General features: G+C 38.0%; 2 protein-coding genes and 2 pseudogenes across 2 annotated transcripts; all 4 read right to left on the reverse strand.

Annotated features, from left to right (window-relative positions):
* Window positions 1-297: 297 nt before the first annotated feature.
* On the reverse strand, window positions 298-2,019 carry LOC108836684 (uncharacterized). Its single transcript, XM_018609806.1, has one exon. The coding sequence runs from the start codon at window positions 2,017-2,019 to the stop codon at window positions 298-300; it is 1,722 nt and encodes a 573-aa protein (XP_018465308.1).
* Window positions 2,020-10,742: 8,723 nt separating this feature from the next.
* Window positions 10,743-12,288, reverse strand: LOC108815471 (uncharacterized; annotated as a pseudogene).
* Window positions 12,289-12,762: 474 nt separating this feature from the next.
* LOC108815472 (protein STRUBBELIG-RECEPTOR FAMILY 5-like) lies at window positions 12,763-18,115 on the reverse strand (annotated as a pseudogene).
* Window positions 18,116-21,155: 3,040 nt separating this feature from the next.
* LOC108815961 (coniferyl alcohol acyltransferase-like) lies at window positions 21,156-22,989 on the reverse strand. Its single transcript, XM_018588505.2, has 2 exons — window positions 22,388-22,989; window positions 21,156-22,247 (listed from the first exon to the last, which is right to left on the reverse strand). Exons 1-2 carry the CDS (start codon window positions 22,805-22,807, stop codon window positions 21,306-21,308), a joined length of 1,362 nt encoding a protein of 453 aa, XP_018444007.2. The 5' UTR covers window positions 22,808-22,989; the 3' UTR covers window positions 21,156-21,305.
* Window positions 22,990-24,346: the final 1,357 nt, after the last annotated feature.

Raw genomic sequence — 24,346 nt, forward strand, 5'->3', positions numbered from 1 at the left:
ACAAAATAACAAATTGTAACACTACAAATGTTAAAGTATTCAGATGCATGTTTATGAAAAAAAGTAAACAAAAAAATATTTTGTGAAATAGTTAATTTTTTTTTCTTCAAGAGAGAAAATTGTATTAAGACATCCAAAAGGATGGAGAATAACAACCTACTGCTGAGCATATATAACTTACTGCTGAGCATATACAAAAAGAGCAGATTCATCCCAAAAAATCTAAACAAAGAACACCTAAAATCACTAACCAAAAAATCACCACCTGATCACTACAGATTACTACAACAAATAGACTTAGCCTTTATCAGCCAACAAGAGATTGCCCAACCAATCCGGCGCACCCCCAGAGACATACGATTGTCCCCATTGTGGTTGATGGGCACTCTTTGCTATTGCAAAGGCACTTCTATTTGAGGAACGAGATTCAATCACACACTTCCAACCTCTAAAAGAATCCAACAGAGGTTTAACCGAATGGTACATTGATAGGAAGGAAGGCCAAGCTCTTGGACGTTGTAATGCTTTCAGTAAAGTCGCATCCTCCCCTGCAAAAATAACCTTGCCAATGCCATGTGAAACCATCAATTCAAGGGACCAGTAAAGAACCAGTCGCTGCACTTCCTGCAGATCACTAACATTCACAAATGTTCTTCTACTATGCAGCAGCGAATCACCCTTGTAGTTTCTCACAATCCAGGCCGCACCAAGCCTTTTGCTCTGTTGAGACCAAGAATATCCATAATTGCATTTCAACCAAAACCTCTCCGGTTTACTCCACGATTTAACCTGAGGTCTAGCAGGTTGAGTCTCTCGTTTATCTCCCTCTTGGTCTAGCTTTTGCGCTTCCTCCCATACTGCAGCCTCATCATAGGCCTTACCCACGATATCTTCCGCTCTGAATTCTGAACCTTCAAACAAGAATTTGTTTCGATTCTTCCAGAGGAACCAAAGTATCCAAGGATAGCCCTTCCAGATTTCCTTAGGAATTCTTATATTCTTGCTCATTTGGAAAAGATAGTGGAAGTTCACAAAGATGGAATCAGCATGGAAGCCATTCATTGGTGATGGGAAATTGGACAAAGCCCACACTTGTCGAGCCACATCACACGTGAACAGCACATGGTTTGGGGTTTCCAAATATATTCCACAGTGTTGGCAAACCGGGTCAACCTTCATGCCACGATGCTGAAGTTCATTTGCCACCGGTAGGATGCTTGATATAGCTCTCCACATGAACGTTTTGATCTTGGGGGTAGTGAGAGCATTCCAAGCCGCTTCTTTAAGGCCATTGATGGATGGTTGCATCCTGGCTTCCTGAAACTCCTCTGATAACAGGTCCTGCACAGCTAACCAGTTACCCGATCGCACCGTATAAGCACCACTTTTAGTATGTTTCCAACACCAAAAGTCATCAACTGCTACCACCGGTGTCTTCCTTAGGATGATTGCCACATCTGCTGGGAAGAAGTTCTCCTCCAGCAAAGCTTTTTTCCAGGCACCCGTCTCTTGATCGATAAGATCACTAACCTTTAGCTCTAGATCAATGATCAGATTCTTCATCCAGGGGTTCCTTCTTCCACCAAAATCACACCATGGATCTGTCCAAACATTCAAGGATTTACCATTCCCAAGTTCTTTCCTCAGACCTGTCATGAGTAAATCTCTTCCAAACATAAGGCTCCTCCAGCCATAAGACGGTCGCGAGCCCATCTTTGCTTCAAGGAAAGAACTTGAGTCAAAATATCTGCTTTTCAACAGTCTAGCAAGCAAGGAGTTTGGAGATTGCAGAATTCTCCAACATTGCTTCGCCAGTAATGCTTGATTGAAGCATTGCAGATTTTTGAACCCCAGGCCACCTAGTTCACGGGGTAGGCACAGCTTATCCCATCTCATCCAATGGATCTTCCTCTTGTGTTCCACCGTATGCCACCAAAAGTCAGCCATAGCACTGGTGAGATTCGATATGGTTGTTTTTGGCAATTTGAAACAGCTCATTGCGTAGACTGGGAATGCCATAGCTACCGCTTTGAGGAGCACTTCTTGAGGGCCCGAACCCGTTCACTGCTAGGAAACTCATTGGATTCTTCAGTTTCCAATTGATTTTGGAGAAGCACAATCTTTTCCTTGGCATTAAGATTGAAGTTTTTCTTCCACTTACAAAGGTCTTGGCGACATCTTCTGATACGCTTCATCACTTTATCGCCACCATTACTGTAACACCCCCGAACCGTCCTAGACATAAGTCGAACCACCGGCCAACAATCAAACAAGAACATGACCGACGGAGCGACCAACGCCAAGGGTTGGAGATGAAAGGCCATTCGGCCAGCCAACAATCAAACAAGAACATGACTGACCGTCCAACCCAACACCGTGGTCCGGAAGCGCTACGTGACGGGCTAGGGACGATCCGGTCAGAGTCACAAAATTTACTCCACGACTTAGACCAGTTCATCCACTAACTCGTCCCGCTAACTCAAGACATAAGGCTTTGCAACCCGTATCGAGAGTTAACGGTTTCCGTTAGATCGAGGCCTAAGGCTTTTCAACCCGTACAACGACCTAACGTTGTGTTAGACCGGACTAGTCAAATATCAGAGTACTCATGAAGCGCATATAAAACAATTACTTTATTGATTCAATGAAATATTCGTACAGCAAAACAATTCAAGACTGGCGCCCGGCCTAATGCCAAATCGAGTCAACTAAACACAAACCACAAGGTACCATTTACAAAAGGCATGAAAATCTACACCGGCGGTCCTAACGTCCAGCACCAAGCTATCCGATCGTCCTACTAAAGAAACCTGCAAAAAGGACAACGGAGAGGGATGAGTAATCTAATGTTACTCAGTGAGCTATAATCCCCTAGTTAACCATGTATACGCCTGAGTTCAATACTCGTGTAGTGTTAGACATCTAGACTATACAAGCATCATCAATCGGTCGACCAACAATCAGACAAGAACATGATCGGCCAACCAATGATACCACATAGCTGTAATATCCACCACCCTTCACAAGCAATCCTTCAGACACATACATGCCAACATCAGGCCTACACTAAACAATACACAGCAAACAACAATCACAACTACTATCTAATAAACCGGTTACTAAGTTAGACTTGGCCTACTGCCAGGATCTAACTTCAAGTAACAGGAAACCTGCAAGCAAATCAATCAACCACAAGCACAATAATAATCATCACTCGAGACTAACATAAATAAGATAAACAGCGGAATATAATCCACCATTAGCATAATAATAAATATATGCCTCACTATGGCTATACTTAATAACACAACCGTACTTCTCACTTTCTCAACCACGGAACACCTAACTCACAGCCACAAAGGCACGCGAGCTAGAACATCCAATGAAACTGACATGTAACCCCGATAAGGTGTCACACGACGAAGCATGCTTTCTAGCAACCTCTCCGTACAGAGCATGCTTTATGCAACCTCTCTGCCCAGCCGCGTAGGGACATACTCTAGCAACCTTCCTTGCCGCAAACTAACATGTAATACCCACAAAGGATACCACATGACGGAGCATGCTTTCTAGCAACCTCCCCGTACAGAGCATGCTTTATGCAACCTCTCTGCCAAGCCGCGTAGGGACATGCTTACGTAACTTTCCTTGCCGCGTAGCATTGCTGATCAGGCAAGCTATCAACACAACTCAACATCATACCAATAGTACCAGGAGTCCAGCCTATATGACTTAGGACCCCGAGTAGTAACATATAATAAACTAAATAACAATATCAACAATAATCAAATCAACCGGTTAGTCACTCCCTTACCAAGAGATGACTAACCTCAAACAACAATCAAGCAAGCAAGCAATCTAACAACCTAACGATAATATCTAAGCATTCAGCAATCGCTAACTAACCAATCAACCTAACCATTAGCATGCTACTACGATTCTCAAGCAATAACTAGGCATGCTATCAACCAATCAATATCAACTATAAACTAATCAAACCGTTACTTAGTTTAGACCTGGCCTCCTGCCATGATCCAACCTCCAAATAACGGGAACCTGCATGAAAACAGCTTAGCAAACAATTGACTATAACTCACAGTGTTCTTTGCCGATAAGCAGCTGGTTGATCGGAGAGGACTTAGCCAAAACCCAACCTTCACATCTTGAATGGACTGGACTGGACTGATCTTGACTTGGACAGAACCTCTCCTGGTACTGGTCTGGACAGAACTCAACTCGAGCAGAACCTCCCCTAGCTGCTGGACTATTTCTTCGGACTTTTGGCAGAGTATCGAGCTTCGGAACTTCGACTGAACTGAACCACTAGATCTGAACTAACCTTGGACAGCACCTCCACTTGATCACCAGAGAATATGACTGACTTGGACGAATTGATTTGGACAGAGCCTTCCCAAGGCACTCACTCGAAATCAGTAGAGAAACTGATCTCGAAAACTCTCTAAAATGCTCGAAAAAGATCGGAACCTCTTGCTTTCTTTTTCTACTTTCTCTCTCTCTCTCTCTAGCAACGTTTGAGACTGATTTTGAAAGGTCTGGATGAATGAAATGGCAAGGGGTCGTGGGGTATTTATAGTATACACCAACCAGTAAGGTTTCACCACCCAAGTGCCAGTGTGTCGTCTCGCATGCTTCCGGTTGCATGCGTCGCGGCACCTCGTGCTCCACATGGCGGTCAGCATGGATCAAACTCATGCAGGATGACACCTCTCTCCTGCCTGGACGACCAGATGTCTCTCAGGATGGCTGGATCACATGCACGGCGACACACAGTGACCACATGTCGATCTGCATGCTTCGATCGGAGGTTGCGCGGCACCTCGTGCTTCTGTGTGTCAAGCTGCATGTCTTGGCTTCATGCACGGCGACACCTCGAGCTTGCCTTGACACTCAGCTGATTAGGGGATAGACATCACGTCCTGATCACTTGAATTGAGACACCTCGAGCTTCTCGGTTCATTTGTGCGGTTTCGGTCCTTCTGGTGAATTTTCGACCCGCGATCAATCTTGAATATTTTTCCGCTCCTGTTCTGATGCTCTGAATATTATTAATAGACTCCATAAGGATTCTGAACTTGAAGAAAAATATCTCATGAGCCTCCGGCTTCCTCGAAAATCCACGATACCGAAATTAGGGTTTTCGGCCGACTTCGGGTTTTCCCGTCGTGCTTGCTTCCCGTCATGCTTGCTTCCCGTCCTGCTTGATTTCCGTCCTGCTTCCGACTTATAATGTCTCTGAAATAATATTCCGCTCATACGAAGTTTCGGGGAAAACTTAGTGGCTAAGTCACGTCAGGCTTCGAAAACGTCGAGCTTCTATCCCGTCGTGCTTCCAAAAATGTGATGCTTCCAAAACGACCGTCTGATCAATCCAAGTCACTTCTAAAAATGGTAGAGCAGCTTATCTGACTCCTAGTTCACTCACGATCAATTCTTCGACCACGCCGTACTTTGAAACTTCTCGGTTGGTCCGTATCGCCCGCGGTTCGATCATCAATTGATGCTCGACCAATCTTCTATTTTCTCTGAACCATGTTAAGTTTGAAATGATCAAAACTTAACATTTCTCCTCATCCTTTGATTCCCAAAAGCTTGGCTCAAAACTCCAACTTTGTCGATCTCGACCATTTTACCCCTAAGGGCGGGTTATCACATTCTCCCCCCCTTAATAGAATTCGTCCTCGAATTCTTAGATGTGTAACTGCTCAGCTTCACAACATGCTCTCCCTTAATGAGAATTTCTCCTTGGATCACTTCGTCTCGCGGTCTTGATTACTTGATGTGCTTCTCATCGGTTTGCCCTTGGAATCTCCCTTTCAGTTTCTTTGGTTCCCACCCAGACTTCTGGTTCTGAACTTGCTCTATCTTGATGTTTCTTTCATAATGAAATCTCCATATCGCTATACTCTGTCCACCAAAGTTTCTTGAGTGTCCTTCACAATCGTCTTCATATCTCCTTAGTTGAATGATCACTGAATCGTCATCTTGCTTTGCCTCTGCCATAGCACTGATTTCCCATGATACTATCCTTTCCTTCGGATAGATCATTCTTGCTCCTGATTACTCAATCCTTTTTTCGATCTTCCTTTACCCAGATACTGCTGAAGTCTTTTTCCAACGAAGTCTCGGTTCTCTCCATCTGTCCAGTCCATTACCAATGTCCAGTCCTCTGAACCATCTTCACTCTATCTCTTTGGCTTTGGGTTTTTGGCCTTGAACTCCTTTCACTTTAAGGTTTTCACCATTAAAGTGCCGATCAACGAACGCACTTACAAGCTGCAACTTAAAGAACACTCACACACAAGTTAGTCAACAACTAACCCAACAAACACTAACCACAACCTAACCGCAATGCTAGCAAGCAACCTAGCAATTCTAGACTCCACTATCTAATCCTAATTCTTAAAACAATAAATCCTATCGCTGGACGTGACCGGTTTCCCTAATGCCTTTTGTGACTCATTTGACTCGATAAAATATTTGAAAACCGATTAAATCATGAGTTCTGGAAGCATGGACGTAACCATGCTCTGATACCACCACTGTAACACCCCCGAACCGTCCTAGACATAAGTCGAACCACCGGCCAACAATCAAACAAGAACATGACCGACGGAGCGACCAACGCCAAGGGTTGGAGATGAAAGGCCATTCGGCCAGCCAACAATCAAACAAGAACATGACTGACCGTCCAACCCAACACCGTGGTCCGGAAGCGCTACGTGACGGGCTAGGGACGATCCGGTCAGAGTCACAAAATTTACTCCACGACTTAGACCAGTTCATCCACTAACTCGTCCCGCTAACTCAAGACATAAGGCTTTGCAACCCGTATCGAGAGTTAACGGTTTCCGTTAGATCGAGGCCTAAGGCTTTTCAACCCGTACAACGACCTAACGTTGTGTTAGACCGGACTAGTCAAATATCAGAGTACTCATGAAGCGCATATAAAACAATTACTTTATTGATTCAATGAAATATTCGTACAGCAAAACAATTCAAGACTGGCGCCCGGCCTAATGCCAAATCGAGTCAACTAAACACAAACCACAAGGTACCATTTACAAAAGGCATGAAAATCTACACCGGCGGTCCTAACGTCCAGCACCAAGCTATCCGATCGTCCTACTAAAGAAACCTGCAAAAAGGACAACGGAGAGGGATGAGTAACCTAATGTTACTCAGTGAGCTATAATCCCCTAGTTAACCATGTATACGCCTGAGTTCAATACTCGTGTAGTGTTAGACATCTAGACTATACAAGCATCATCAATCGGTCGACCAACAATCAGACAAGAACATGATCGGCCAACCAATGATACCACATAGCTGTAATATCCACCACCCTTCACAAGCAATCCTTCAGACACATACATGCCAACATCAGGCCTACACTAAACAATACACAGCAAACAACAATCACAACTACTATCTAATAAACCGGTTACTAAGTTAGACTTGGCCTACTGCCAGGATCTAACTTCAAGTAACAGGAAACCTGCAAGCAAATCAATCAACCACAAGCACAATAATAATCATCACTCGAGACTAACATAAATAAGATAAACAGCGGAATATAATCCACCATTAGCATAATAATAAATATATGCCTCACTATGGCTATACTTAATAACACAACCGTACTTCTCACTTTCTCAACCACGGAACACCTAACTCACAGCCACAAAGGCACGCGAGCTAGAACATCCAATGAAACTGACATGTAACCCCGATAAGGTGTCACACGACGAAGCATGCTTTCTAGCAACCTCTCCGTACAGAGCATGCTTTATGCAACCTCTCTGCCCAGCCGCGTAGGGACATACTCTAGCAACCTTCCTTGCCGCAAACTAACATGTAATACCCACAAAGGATACCACATGACGGAGCATGCTTTCTAGCAACCTCCCCGTACAGAGCATGCTTTATGCAACCTCTCTGCCAAGCCGCGTAGGGACATGCTTACGTAACTTTCCTTGCCGCGTAGCATTGCTGATCAGGCAAGCTATCAACACAACTCAACATCATACCAATAGTACCAGGAGTCCAGCCTATATGACTTAGGACCCCGAGTAGTAACATATAATAAACTAAATAACAATATCAACAATAATCAAATCAACCGGTTAGTCACTCCCTTACCAAGAGATGACTAACCTCAAACAACAATCAAGCAAGCAAGCAATCTAACAACCTAACGATAATATCTAAGCATTCAGCAATCGCTAACTAACCAATCAACCTAACCATTAGCATGCTACTACGATTCTCAAGCAATAACTAGGCATGCTATCAACCAATCAATATCAACTATAAACTAATCAAACCGTTACTTAGTTTAGACCTGGCCTCCTGCCATGATCCAACCTCCAAATAACGGGAACCTGCATGAAAACAGCTTAGCAAACAATTGACTATAACTCACAGTGTTCTTTGCCGATAAGCAGCTGGTTGATCGGAGAGGACTTAGCCAAAACCCAACCTTCACATCTTGAATGGACTGGACTGGACTGATCTTGACTTGGACAGAACCTCTCCTGGTACTGGTCTGGACAGAACTCAACTCGAGCAGAACCTCCCCTAGCTGCTGGACTATTTCTTCGGACTTTTGGCAGAGTATCGAGCTTCGGAACTTCGACTGAACTGAACCACTAGATCTGAACTAACCTTGGACAGCACCTCCACTTGATCACCAGAGAATATGACTGACTTGGACGAATTGATTTGGACAGAGCCTTCCCAAGGCACTCACTCGAAATCAGTAGAGAAACTGATCTCGAAAACTCTCTAAAATGCTCGAAAAAGATCGGAACCTCTTGCTTTCTTTTTCTACTTTCTCTCTCTCTCTCTCTAGCAACGTTTGAGACTGATTTTGAAAGGTCTGGATGAATGAAATGGCAAGGGGTCGTGGGGTATTTATAGTATACACCAACCAGTAAGGTTTCACCACCCAAGTGCCAGTGTGTCGTCTCGCATGCTTCCGGTTGCATGCGTCGCGGCACCTCGTGCTCCACATGGCGGTCAGCATGGATCAAACTCATGCAGGATGACACCTCTCTCCTGCCTGGACGACCAGATGTCTCTCAGGATGGCTGGATCACATGCACGGCGACACACAGTGACCACATGTCGATCTGCATGCTTCGATCGGAGGTTGCGCGGCACCTCGTGCTTCTGTGTGTCAAGCTGCATGTCTTGGCTTCATGCACGGCGACACCTCGAGCTTGCCTTGACACTCAGCTGATTAGGGGATAGACATCACGTCCTGATCACTTGAATTGAGACACCTCGAGCTTCTCGGTTCATTTGTGCGGTTTCGGTCCTTCTGGTGAATTTTCGACCCGCGATCAATCTTGAATATTTTTCCGCTCCTGTTCTGATGCTCTGAATATTATTAATAGACTCCATAAGGATTCTGAACTTGAAGAAAAATATCTCATGAGCCTCCGGCTTCCTCGAAAATCCACGATACCGAAATTAGGGTTTTCGGCCGACTTCGGGTTTTCCCGTCGTGCTTGCTTCCCGTCATGCTTGCTTCCCGTCCTGCTTGATTTCCGTCCTGCTTCCGACTTATAATGTCTCTGAAATAATATTCCGCTCATACGAAGTTTCGGGGAAAACTTAGTGGCTAAGTCACGTCAGGCTTCGAAAACGTCGAGCTTCTATCCCGTCGTGCTTCCAAAAATGTGATGCTTCCAAAACGACCGTCTGATCAATCCAAGTCACTTCTAAAAATGGTAGAGCAGCTTATCTGACTCCTAGTTCACTCACGATCAATTCTTCGACCACGCCGTACTTTGAAACTTCTCGGTTGGTCCGTATCGCCCGCGGTTCGATCATCAATTGATGCTCGACCAATCTTCTATTTTCTCTGAACCATGTTAAGTTTGAAATGATCAAAACTTAACATTTCTCCTCATCCTTTGATTCCCAAAAGCTTGGCTCAAAACTCCAACTTTGTCGATCTCGACCATTTTACCCCTAAGGGCGGGTTATCACAATTACGTCTGCTTCCTCGCCAAGCTGTACTAACCACATTTTTGATATTAGGAATTCTCAACAGAGTTTTATCAAAGCGAAATCTTCCTTTCCTCTGCTCATTGGACTTGATCAAGTTCACCAACACCGGCCTGTGATCAGAACCTCTTTTTTCCAAGAACACCTGAGAAGCATCCGGGAAAATAGAGAACCAATCCTTGTTGCCAAAACATCTATCCAATTTACAATGAATCCAAAGCTTCCGTCTTTTGCCACTCCATGTAAAAGGGTCCCCAAAGCTAGGAGGTTCTTTCATTTTACAGATATTAAGCATAGAGTTGAAATCTGCAAATACAGAATCACTACGAGCAGGACCTCCTAGTTTTTCACTGTTACTACAAACCGCGTTGAAGTCCCCAAGCATGCACCAAGAGCCTTGCCTGTTGATTCCAATACGTGATAATTTCTCCCACAACCAACGCCTATTGCCTTCATTCAGATCGCCATATACACAGGAAACAAAGAACTGCTTATCCCCAAACTGTACACTGAGGTCAACTAAGTTCTTATTAGAAGAGAGAATATTTACAATACTGGAGGACTTCCAAAAAACCGCCAAGCCTCCACTTTTACCCACCGGATTAACTGTATGTACAGAGTTGTAGCCTAACCAAACTTGAATATCTACAAGATCATTCCTCGGATGCATAGTTTCCATTAAAAAAAGCAACTCAGGGAAATATTTTTTACGTATTTCCATGAGTCGAGGGATTGTCAAGTCCTGGGACCGTCCCAGTCCTCGACAATTCCAAGAGAGTAGACTCATTACGCGGTGGGCCGTCCCTCATGCGGGACAACCTCTTCAGTTCTTTGCTTGCAGCTTTGGAGACTCTGTCCATCTGATCCATAGCTTTCCTCTTCTCAATGCAACCAATAAGCACTCCATCCTTCAATGATAGTTGGATGTCGTCTTCGATTGCTGGTGGGACTTTGGTCTTACGTTTGTTTTTACCCGGTCTCTTTCGAGTTCTGAGATTAATCGAAGTAGTTCCGGGAAGACTAGACTCCACTGAATCCAGTCTGCAACCCGTTGAACTACCATGGGAATTGGAGGAGCTTGTTGATTTCGCCTCTGATAAGGAGCCTGTCATCAAAGGCTTCGGCTTAGGACGCCAGGACATACCTTGATGAGCTTTCATCGAGGCAGCCAGAAGTTTTGGCGCTTGTGGTCTGTCATCCTTACACTGTTCTGTTCCTTTTTCAGCTTCGTAATCAAACACTAGACCTTTACCCTTCAGAAGGTCCCGCGTTACGGAAGGGATCGGTTCCAAACTCAACGCCAACTTCTGTAAGACCGGATCCTTTGCTGCTTCCCGAACAGAGCACTTCACCCTTTCTTCCCTAATTTTCCGGTCTTCATCAGTGGCCAAGAGTAGATATTGCCTCATCCCCTCTAGAACCTCCTCAGCTATTCTGGGTCGTCCTGTATTTGGATTGATACCGACTTGACTTTCCTCCAGAACACCATAGAGAGGATCCTCTTCTTGCAAGACCAGCTGAGTTTTCTTTTTAGGGACAACAAGGCCTGATCTTCTCAACAAAGCTTCAGCTTGACGACGTTGGACTTGAAGAGGGCAGACAGCCTTATCATGTGTCATCCTCTGACAAGTGTAACATCGCTTTTGAATCCTTTCATAGTGAAAGAAATTTTTTTCCTTTTCCGTCTTCGAGATGTCAATAATCTTCTCTTTGCGCAGCGGCTTCGAAACATCAAATCACCTTTACTCGTACGAACTCCTGACAATGATGTTTGGTGGGGTCAAACGCTACTTCCGTCACATGACCCACGATATCACCCAGGGCTGCAATGGCGAGCTCATTGTAGTAAATCGGTGGTATATTTCTAATTTGTATCCAAATGGGAACAAACTGAAGCGAGTCAGGAGGGGGATTTTCCGACCACCTTTCTATTGCAATGGGCCATTCGTTGTGGGTATGGACTCCCTTCTCCAGGACCTCAATAAGATCATGCTCATGATCAAAGATGAATTGGAATCGCTCCTTTGACAGAGCCAAACCACGAACCCTTCCCTGTTTTTGCCACTTTCTCGGCATTTCTAAGATGAGCTTGGGCATCTTCTGACATGCAGGATTAAATAGCCTGCCGATTAAACTCCTCTTGTTTCGCTCCGTTGATCTGTACTCAGGGAGATCCGGCATAACAAAGGGAGTGTCTTCCTCCTCTTCTTCTAGTGACATGGCCATAAGCGCCTTGTCCATAGCTGCTGACATCTTTGGAAATCGATTGATTGCTGGGAATTCGATGCTCTTCGATCACAGACAAACACATGTGAAAAAATCTTAACCCTTCTCCTAAAAGAACCGCACCACTTTTGGAGAAGAAGAAACTTGATAGCTTTACTGGAAAATAACAATCGATCGTGAATACCGTCGCTTTAACAATGACATGCAAAGCCGGTATTTACAGATCGGAAGATCGCTGTTCAATCGCCTTTCTCTTTCTCACTCTAGCTTTTTCAAGAAAACAACTTTTTTTGTGAAATAATTAATTATTTCGCCTTTTGTGTTTATCAGATTTATAAACATCTCTCGTCTTTGGCTACTTTTATTTTTCTTCTCTAGAAATGATACTCGTCGTGGGCTCGATACGATGATGAAAAATCATATTTAAGTTTCATACTTGACCGTTGAACCATTCTTACAAGCGCTTCAACAACTTATAAAATATTTTTAAAGAGAATTAATCTAATGACTCACGAGATAGAATTGGGAGAGGCCGTAATCTGAGAGACGACGAGGGTTGAGTTCTGCGTCTAGCATAATGTTAGAAGACTTTATGTTCTGATGCATCAAAGAAGGTAAACATGCGTTTGTTTGTTTTTGCACTTAAGAACGTACTCGACGGCTCGAGCGGTTCCCAAGGCAATTTTGACTCTTGGGTTCCAAGTCAAAGGTTTACTGAAACAATCTGACAAATGAAGGAACTCGTGTAGTGAGCCGTTCCTGAAGTACTAATACACTAACATGTGACCTTGCTCTGAGCAATAACCTACGAGCTCTGCTATGTTCTGATGCCGAATCTTTGAGACGCTCATCACCGTTGGAGTTATTCCTTCTGATTTACCCGAATCAAATAATGTTGAATCTGTCTACTTAACCGCCAAAGTCTGAATTAAAAAAAAATGTTAAATGGGTGTGATTCTCTTGTTACTTGTGAAACACGGTAGGTGAGAGACTTACACGTCCATCTGGATATTTGGCTCTGTAAACGTACTATTGAACCTTCACCGAGTAACTTTCGAGGTGTTGGATGTTGCGGTTTGCACATCAGAGAGCTCGAAATCCGTAGTCGAAGTGGTTAGTTTTGAGTTGAGCTTGTTGGCAAATTCAGTATCGTTGAAAGACATCAATGACACTGAATGCTTTAGTCCCTTTGATCCAATCCCTTTCAAATTCTCATAATCTGAATCTATACGACCGTATTTAACACCCGGTGGTGGTGGCGGAGCCGTTTCTGTCAACCAGTCGTTGCCTCCAGTCCTTTTAACAGAATCAATTTCAAAACAAGAGTGAAACAGGTTATGTTTCCATGTTGAAATTCTGTAGCACGTCACCTATTTAACTTGAAGTGAACTGTCTATTTCTGTAAGTTCATTAGGTATCCATCCTTTAAAACTGGTTGTCTTCGACGTTCCTTTAATCACACGTAAGAAGACAACGAATGTTATTAAATTTTGGGATTTTAAAAAAAAACAATGTGAGTTTCTTTCATTCTCACAAGTCATCAATGGCAAGGTTCCTGAGTACGTTTATGTCGCCAGTGAATCGATTCTCCTGCACATGTCTTGTATAATCACAGGGAGAAACACACAATCAACTTAGCATTTGAGAAATAAAATAAGAAACCCTAAAACAAGATTTTTTTTCTCCTGCGTACAGTTTCTCGAGGCTTGTGAGATTAGCAAAACTCGGAGGTAATTTCCAGAGAGTTTATTAAATGTAAATCCCTGTCATTTATATTTGTAAGTTCTCAAGTTTTTGATGATTTATGTAAACATTTTGTGTTGGAAAATATAACTAAAGGAATTGTACCTACAGAGTTTCTGAGTTTGGACAGTTTCTGAAACATATCTGAAAGTTCTCCATCGAGCTTGTTCTGTCCAAGATTACTGCATTTCAGATATAAGTTAATAAGCCTCATAAACCCTAAATAAAAGCAGATATAATTACAAATTTTAAATCACATGCTTTCGAGATGTTTCATTTGAGTTTCAGAAAAGTCTATGTATTAACGTTCATATTACTATCCATTTCTTGGGTATCAAGCAATTGAAATAAAACAGAACTTACAGACCGGCAATGTTGGGTGGGAGTTGATAAGGTATATTTCCTTTGAGATTGTTTTTACTAAGATCACTGTACTATCACCAGAACCAATAACCCAAACTGTTCTTTTTTAATTTCCTTTTAAATAATAAAAAGGTTATTATTAGATAGGGGATTCTCACAAAGTTGGGAGAGATTTGAGGTTGCTTAGTAGATAGCCAAGAGATCCACTTAGCTCAAGTCCTAATAACTGTAGATTCTGAAGAAACACACTTAATACTATATAATGATTTAAATATTACACTAGATTCTAACTCGTGCTATGTGCGGAATTTTGTTTTTTTTATATTCATGTTTTATGTTTTCAATTTAAAATTTCATTATTTAAATGTATTTTATACATGTTGATGTAATATTTCGTTGTTTGTTGAGTAAATAAGAATATTTAGAATTGTGTTTAAATTAAGAGTTCATGATTCACTGATATTTTATAATTTTTGGTGGAAACTTTTGTTGTTTTTGAACAATTAGATTATGTTATGTTTGGTTAGATATTAGAGCACCATTGGAGGTTCTTCCCATTGAAACTCTTAAAAATGTATTATGTATATATCTATGTATGTATATATTATATATGTATAAGTATTTGTGAGGTTCCTAATTTTTGTGAACCCCATACACAAAAGTTCTTAAAATGGAGTTTAAGAATTTTTGTGCATGGAGTTCCACAAAAATTATGAACCCCATAAATACTTATACATATATAATATATACATACATAGATATATACATAATATATTTTTAAGAGTTCCAATGGGAAGAACCCCCATTGGAGATGGTCTTATGGTATAATTATAATATACACCTTGTATAAAGATATGCCGATTTTCTTTTTGGTTAAGATTTGAAATGAAACAACTGATTAATGTGTTTTATATTATTCAAATATACTCAGTATATAATTAGTGTTAAGTAGATGTTAGGAATATATTTCTTTAATTGTAACTAGATATTGATCCGCACTTGGAAAGATCACGTTTTTTTTTTGAAATATAAACAAAGTTTAATATGGATAAGTATTTTGAAATTGATATATATTTATATTACAAAGTTGTATTATATTGAAAAATTTAGTATGTTTAAAAACTATATAATTTATGAATTATTTTACTTAATATTTTTGTATGTACACTCTTATATAACTATTTTCAGGTCTGGCATATTATCTGGACCCGAGAAACCAAATCAAACCAAAATTGATCTGAAAGTACATGTTTCGTTCATATCCGGGTCCAGGTAAAATACATATTGGATACTTTTTTGGACCCGTGGATCACTGTTCGAATCTGGATCATTTCTCGGTTCGAGTATGGGTCGCTCGAGACCCAACTGGATACCCAAAATACCTAAAATAATTTGCATATATTAGGTATATTTTGATATTTCGAATATGTTTTCTGTATTATGAATATTGTTTAAAGTTTGGGGTTTGGTTTTAGGTATAGTTTCGGGTTTGAAGAAAATTTCAAATTTAAAAATATATTTTGGTTATTCGGACAAAATTTTAAGTGTATTTTTTGGTCACTTAGTCATATTTCGAATAAATGTTTAGAGGGGGATTTAGTATTTGAGTAATTTTAGGTACTTATTTCGGTTTTCAGGTATTTTTGAATTTTCAGATGATCCAATTTTTTTTTTGGAATCCTAAATATCCGGATCCATTATATATTTAAAAATTTTGAGAATATGTGTTGATCATATTTATTTCCATATCTATAATTGTTAGGCGTTAAATTAGTTATAATAGTGAATTTTCTTTTACATCTAACCGTGAGGATTTAATGTTAGCACGCGAAATGTTTGTATGATTAGAATAAGTCATAGCATTAAATGTTAGTATGGTAAATTCATAGTCCATCTATTAATCAGGGAATATAATTCAATTTGTAGACATTTTTTTTATTATAATTATCTATTTTTAATTTTCTGTACACTCCGAAAATATCTCTCGCTATCACTATAAGTAATATATAACAATATTAACTATTGTATAGTTAGAGAAATAAAAGAAATGACCAAAAATAACTAGTTAATAAAAAGGTGCAACAACTTTGTGTAAGTAAATTTTTCAGATTTTTTTTATTTTAATAGTATTGATATTGTTGTGTACCAAACAAAGAAAAATGTTTTGTTCAATAATATCTTATCATATTATTATTTGTTTGTTTTTACTTGGAAAGATATCAAGGAATCATTTCTGTTTGTGTTAAGATTGTTAGGTTAATTAATGTTAGGAAAATATTTGTTAGCTTAATGTTAGGAAAATTCTATTGGTTAGATTTCAGCTAGTGTTTTGGGATAAATATTGTGTAATCAAATTATGTTAACCAAATTATTTGAGATATTAAATGTAATTAATTTTTAATGAGTTGTGAATAGGTCTAAAATTTAAATGACAATTTTTTAAGTAGATAAAAATAGAAATTTAAATTAATAGAATAGATTGATCGATACAAATATGGAATATCTTCTAATTAATATCAGAGATATCCAAAACGTCTTATTATTTAACTATCATGCTAGATTTTGATCCGTTCTAGAAATGGCAGGTATATTTTTTGTTTTATACTTTTTTAAAAATTTTAATTTTGTATTTGTATTTTTAGTCATATTTTTTTATAATATTTTTCATAAATATTTAATAAAATATTTTAATTAATATTATTAAAATATTTGGACCACATCTATATAATATAGATCATGTTTCTATTTTAATAGTATTGATTAACTGTTTGTGCCGAAATTCATGTCCCAGAATGGCAAAATCAAATCAACTTTATTCTTGATAGAAATCGAATACATAATAAAGTGGTTTACGATATACTCCAAACTAGTCCTTACCACTAAGCTAAGCTACGGTTGAGCTAAGTTTTTTTAAGATAACTTCACACTTATTACAGTATCATGATGACTTATTATTTTTTTTTGTAGTTAACAAAACATTATGTGTTGGGTTTTGTAAAGTATATCTGTGATATTTTTATTGTCCAGTTTGAGATTCTTTTCTCACCTTTCTTTGACTCAAGAACTAAAATCTAAGAGTAATTGTTCTTCTAGTAATTAATAGATTATTATACTTACTTTTTTCTGTAAGCGTTTGTTGAAAATTTGCAACCTTGAGCCATTTATATCTTTTAATAATATTATGTTTGACAAAAAATATCTTGAAATTCTGAACAGAAGTTAATAAATTTTGTAAACATATTACTAGTAGATTAAATAAAAAAGATTTTACAGTACTAGTAAACCAAGCTGTGAGATATTATGTTGAATGTGTGTTTAAAAAAAAAATCCTCTCTGTATTTTATAATTGCTTAGTATTAGATTTGAGTTGAATATACGTACATAACTATCAGTAATACAATAATAAATATTAGAAAGAAATTAGTTGGTTGACAATTAGAAAAGGACATCAGTTGGTATGACACGACTTTGACTCTAGATCGAAAACCACATAATTCAAATCTTCCTCAACGACATTAACATTCTCTTTACTTTACTTTTCTTTTTTTTTTGTTAACCCGAGTGTCCAGATTCCCGTAGGAACCCGAATAGCGCCGATCACCGCCCCCACAATCTGAACTACTAAAAGTCTGGAGGGTTTTACGGCAGCGACGGTTTCCCGGAAGCCCGGAGGGACCATGTGAAAATCCCGGTGGCCAGCGCGAATCGAACCTGCGGAGAGCGTATTAGTTGTTACCTCAACTCGCATCTAGGCCAGCCCGTATTGGTTTACTTTACTTTTCTTAATTCACAAACATTCGTCCACGGTCGACAAGTATCCCTACACCCTTCCAAAAATGTGTATAGTATAGTACCGAAGTAAATAGTGAAAACGTCACCTTTCCATTACAGTTAGCTACTATCTATGATGGGCATATTAAATAAAAAAATCAACTTTTAACTCATTACAGATATTAAAAAATAAAATTTGACAATGTAAATTATTTAGTGTTTAATAGATTCAACATGTTGAATAACAAAAATTGAAGATCATCGACAATACATTTCACTTTCTAAACGTTTCACTTTAAAAAAATATTATGATATTTTAATATTTTTAGATATTTAAAACCAACAATTCATTATAAATTAAATAATTAATTTTTATACAAAATTTTATCTTTTTAACTTTTCTATGAATAAAAAATAGATTTATATAATTTGGATATATAAAAATAATTATTAATTAGTAAAATCGAGTGTTAAGTTTTATTAAATAAAATCATAATTGTGTGCCAAAATTGAATATAAGTTAAATGATAAAATATAACAAAAAAAGATAATACAGAATGTTAAAAGATGAAATAGAGGATGCTGAAACTTAAAACCATTGTACATAGTGTTATATATTTTAAATGCAATGCTAACCTTTGCGACATTATAACACAACATTTTTATCCCAAATTTAAACGTTTAATATATTTTTCAAAAACAGAGATTTATAAATGTTTAATGTATGTGTATATATATCGTTAATTAAAATGATTTCAAACTTAATAAATCTCTGGTACAACTTAAATGGTAAATATATTTGACCATCTATAGATTTAACTTCCGGAAATTTTCATAAAAATACTCCAACTAAATTTTTGTAAGTTTTTTAGTACTCAAACTTTTTTATTGTCCAGTTTAATATCCCAACTGATTATACTGTTCACTTTAATACACAAACTTCTAAAGTTGTGCCTCTTTTAATACCCAAAATCTGTATATTTTAATAAAAAATGCTAATAAATTTTAAACAAAATTTAAAAAGAGCAATTCTCTCAAATATTTTTTAAAGTTTTTCTCACAAAAGTAGTCTTCAAAAATTAAAATGACCAAAATAGTATTTTTTCTTTTGAATTTTTTTTTTTTTAAATTTGAAATCCTATCCCCAAAACCCCACTCCTCAACTATAAACCCTAGACCCTAAATAATCAATCCTAAACCCTAAATCTTAAACCATAAACCCTAAACCCCACCCCTTAAATCTAAACCCTAATGTCTAGATTAATTAACCCTAAGAGTATAAGTGTATATTTACCTCTTTTGATAAATCATTAATGGCTATTTTGGTCACTTTTATTTTTAAGGACTATATTTGTGACAAAAACTTTTTTACTGCTATCCTAGAGCTTTTCTCATCTAAAAATCTTCAAAATCTAAGAAACAAATATTAAAAAGAACTTAATTTCATTTTAAGATTAGGAGATAAGGTAAATAACATATGACATAATTTAAAAAAAAAATTCAAGGAAAAAAGATTAATTTGTTTTTTCAGAAAGCAAACTAAATTAAATATTTAAAACCTAAAAGTTTTATTAAAGAAATTAAGATTATATATAATTTAGTTACCTTCATTTCTCAAGTACAAAATAAAATTAGAATTTTCTGGGATTTTTTTTTGAAATTATTATTTTATTTGAAACTTATTAGTATTTTTACTAAAATAAATAAAATCTGGGTATTAAAATAGATACTATTTTCATAATTTTCGTATTAAAGTGAGCAAGATAATTATTTGGAGTAATAAACTGGACATCAAAATAGTTCGGCTATTAAAAAGCTTAACGAAATTTAGTTAGGATATTTTTATGAAAATTTTCCTTTAACTTCCGTTATAAACTTTCCGATTATAAAAATATCCACATGTGATACGTATGTCATGTCCAGGCACGACACATATGCCAAACATGACCATTATTTTTTGGAGAAAAATGCGTATAAGAGCATCTCCAACCCCACTCCATAATTTATTCCAAAATTGAGAATGGAGTTGAAAATGGAGTGGAAAATGGAGTGATGACCAAAAAATAAAAGCATTACTCCATTTCCCACTCCATTTCCAACTTCATTCTCAATTTTGGAATAAAATATGGAGTGGGGTTGGAGATGCCCTAACACACCAGAGTGATTAGTGAACTCATCACCTTTTTAAGCATTATAGTATGCAGTATTTTAGTAAAAGACATTATTTTGTTTATACTAGTAGAGGTAGGTATAGGTTTAGTAGTTAAATCTGCTTAATGATTTTTTGGGGTAAAATACAATTACTTGGAAGATGAACAACCAACTGCTGGATAATTAAATCTATAAATAGCTCAGTGTTACCAAGAACAATCAGAGTGGTCTTGACTAAACCCTAAATGGTACAACTGCACAAGAAAGAAGCTCCAGTTACCTAGTAACATCTATCCAGTCAATACTACATATCAACTTACATCACAAATGTCCTTTTAAGTATTTAATTGTTAATTCACATATCATAACATTTACTAAGTTATATATATATGATTTATCTAAAAATATACATAACTATAGCATTGGTTCAACAGACTATATATCCCAACTCTCAACAATGATATTCAACCAAGACATATTTTCATTGATAATACTTAAAATGTTTATGACACCAAATACTTGAAACGTTTATGCGGTTGTACCTTATAGGGTTTAGTCAAGACTACTCTGTTTTGCTTCATTCTAATATAATGACACCAAATGCGTATAATTACAGGTATAATGACAGAGTGCAAGAAGGTGGTTTTCATATATATTGAATAAAAGCAATTGTAAGTAATTACCTACAGTGATTCTAAAAAAAAAAGTAATTACCTACAGTATACAAACAAAATTGAATAGAATTGATCATGTATTTTAATAATGTTTGTGGTGTTACTACCTGGACTCAAATCCTTGAATGTATGTTGTTTGAAAAAAAAAACAAGTAACCGATTAAGGTGCCGATATTATGTTGAGCAACATCATCCAAGTAACAAGGATATGATTTGATACACAAAGTACAATATATACATAACTCAAATACAACAAAGACGCAAGACAAACATAATATCACATATGACATGCATAGCACAAATGACCCGTAATCGGTATTGCACTAACAACAGATAAGGGTTTTAAATCTTGAGGTAATTATTGTCAATAGGTTTGAGCACTTGAGAAGCCTCTTCCTCAATAAACTTCAACTGTCCTTTCGTGAGGTGCAAGTAAACCATCCAGTCTCCATCCTCCACCGAGCTCGGCATAGGCATCACATATCCTGCATTACCTCCCCATGGGAAATGATAAGATCCGAACACCGGCGAGCCCCACCCGAAATCCACTTGGGTCACAGGAAAACTCCTTCCTGAAGAAACCACAAAGGCGGGTCCGTCCTCCAACCCGGTGCTGTAGATTCTTGAAACCGTAGGTGTTGGGCGTTGTGTCTCAACCCAATCAATCAAGTTCAAGAAATGTTCTTTGGTCACAGAACTCTCCAAGAACCTGTGAACCTCTTCGGTCACCCAAGATAATGGCTTGTTGATCAAGTCATCGATCTTATGCCCACCAAATGGAATTGATAGAACGTTCCCGAAATAAGTATTGTTTTCTTGCTCCATAAGTCTCCTCCTTCCGTCCACAACGATCCCTAGTTTCGAGTTTTTGCTCCGGACAGGATCTGTCGCCGCGTGTTTGGCCACGAGTTTCCATAGAAACGCGCTGAACGATTCAAGTTTCGTCCTACGTTTTGAGCTGCTAGCTAGGGTTTGAAGCTCGTCTAGTACATCCGCCTTGATGTAATAGAGACGGCTCGCGAGGATATTATCTGGATTGGTGGTTTCTTGCGGAGGGGGCAAGGACGTGACAGGTATGTACATCTTGTCTATAGATGAATCCATGACCAATGGTCTTCTTGGGTTTAATAGAGATCTTCGAAACGATGGTTCACAAGAGATTGGTACATCGGATCGAGAGATCTCAGCCCACGATACAAGGAACATGTTCATGGAATACGCATCCGCTACACGATGATCAAATGTGCATCCCACAACTATGCTCCCACATTTCAGTTGAGTTACCTGTTCAGACAACGAGACAAAGAACATAATTATGTTTTTGTAGTGAACCAATGTATAAAAGGTTAGAACCGATCTATTTATTGCCACTTGGTTTTAAGTTTAGAAGCATATGATAAGATCAAATTTAATAGTTTTATTACCTGAATAGCTATAACTCCATGTTTCTTGATGGGAACAAGCTTGGCAATACTTTCATCAGGATCATAGAGGTTAAGCTCTCGGAGGTCCACATCAGCACCGGCCTCCACGAAATCTACACCGCGGTTGTTACAGAGAATCTCCGGTTCACCGGTGGGATTAGTGACAATCTCGCCGGCAAAAGCGTAGTAGGAGACGAGAGTCTCCGCCAAAGCCGTCTTGAGGGTTTCATGAGCCATTGAATTAGTGATGTTATGTGGTTTCTTGTAGCAGAAGCAAACGCTGACGTGGACCGGAGGAAGGATAAGGTCGAGGTTTGAGAGAGGGAGCCAGTGGTCTTGGAGGGGAAGAGACGCCGTGATAAGCTGCTTCCTAGTGGTGGTCACGTGGAAGTCACGTGCTTGCTCTGCCGCTTCTCCCATTGGTTGTTATTTTTAAAGAGGGAATGAAGAATGCTGTGTGGTTTGGATTGTTGGAAGATGCCGTGAAGAAGAAGTATTTATAACCAGAGTTTAGGAGAGTATTAGGTGAAACTTTCAAACATTTCGGTTGATTTCTTATTACATTTATTTTTACAACTGTTGAACTCTTGTTTTATTTTTAACATTTTTTGTTTTAATTCTTTTAGTGCATATCTCTTTTAGATAAAATCAAGTGTGAATTTTGTGAATTAGTTTTAAAATTCACATCACAACTGATGTATAACGATCTATTATTTGCGTTGATTGGCATCGTCTTATTATCTCTGGCTCATTTATAATTGTATTTTTATATGGAATAATTTGGTTCAAAGTTTCAAATATTCATTAGTTCTGACTTTTGAGTGCCTTCATTTTTCTACCAGTCAATAGTTTTTTTGAGTAATATCAATCAATAGTTTATCTTTTCAGAATAGTGTCAAGTGTTATTTGAGCATTGACCACAACACTCAATATTAACCGTAGCTTATCGAATGTTTAACATGAATTATGATGACTCTCCAGTTCCAAAAAAAAAATGCTATGACTGACCATTGAAAGAATACATACTAATATGTTAAAAATATAAATAAATAACTATCTACAGTGATCAATATTTTCTAAACTTTTCAAAATCATTTTTGTTCATGTATTTTTTCTATATATCTAATTTCATGACCTTAAACCTAAATTGAATTGAATGTCAAACAATGATATGTGTTATTCATATTGTTCTAAGAAATCTTTGTCTCTTCAGGGACATCGAATTACAAAAGTTATTTCTAAATTTTAAATGTACGAGATAGATATTCCGAATTGTCACAATGGACCAGAAAACATAGAATCTGTATACAAACAATAAATTGAAATGGGGCGAGTATTTTTAAGGGCTTATTTGTGTAATAGCTATATTTGAAAGTGAAATTAAGTGAATAACAATGATTTTGACATAATGAAGAAACTAGCATTTGTACTCTAATTCATCCGGTAATGCCCTTCTTCTTTGCCATTAACCGGTAAAGATGTGCTTTGTGTATCCACGTAATTCATGTAATATATGGTCAAGTATATTTATAAACTATTTAACAGAAAAGAAGAAAAAGCTATCCACGTCACACTTTATTATTGACCATATACATTACCTAAATGTTCTATTCCACCTGACCGAAATAGTATATAATTATAAATTCATTCATAACTTCAAAATACTAAACACTACCATAACCCCTAATCACTAAACCCAACACGAAAGTATAAATCAAACTTTATCAACTAATCACTAAATTCTACACGAAAATATAAACCATAATCCAATGTCAATCCAAATCTTCCATAAACTAAATCTTAATTTTGAAATACCAGAGAGATACATTATACCATTCTATATGAGGCATATAGAATAGAAAACGTGAAAATGTAGTTGAAATCTAAAATAAACGTATCAATTAATCACTAAACTCAATGTCAACTACAATTGTACCAATTAAACCCTAAACCCTACAC

Source organism: Raphanus sativus, chromosome 7 (assembly GCF_000801105.2).
Source record: "Raphanus sativus cultivar WK10039 chromosome 7, ASM80110v3, whole genome shotgun sequence".
In the NCBI taxonomy this organism is placed as follows: Eukaryota; Viridiplantae; Streptophyta; class Magnoliopsida; order Brassicales; family Brassicaceae; genus Raphanus; species Raphanus sativus.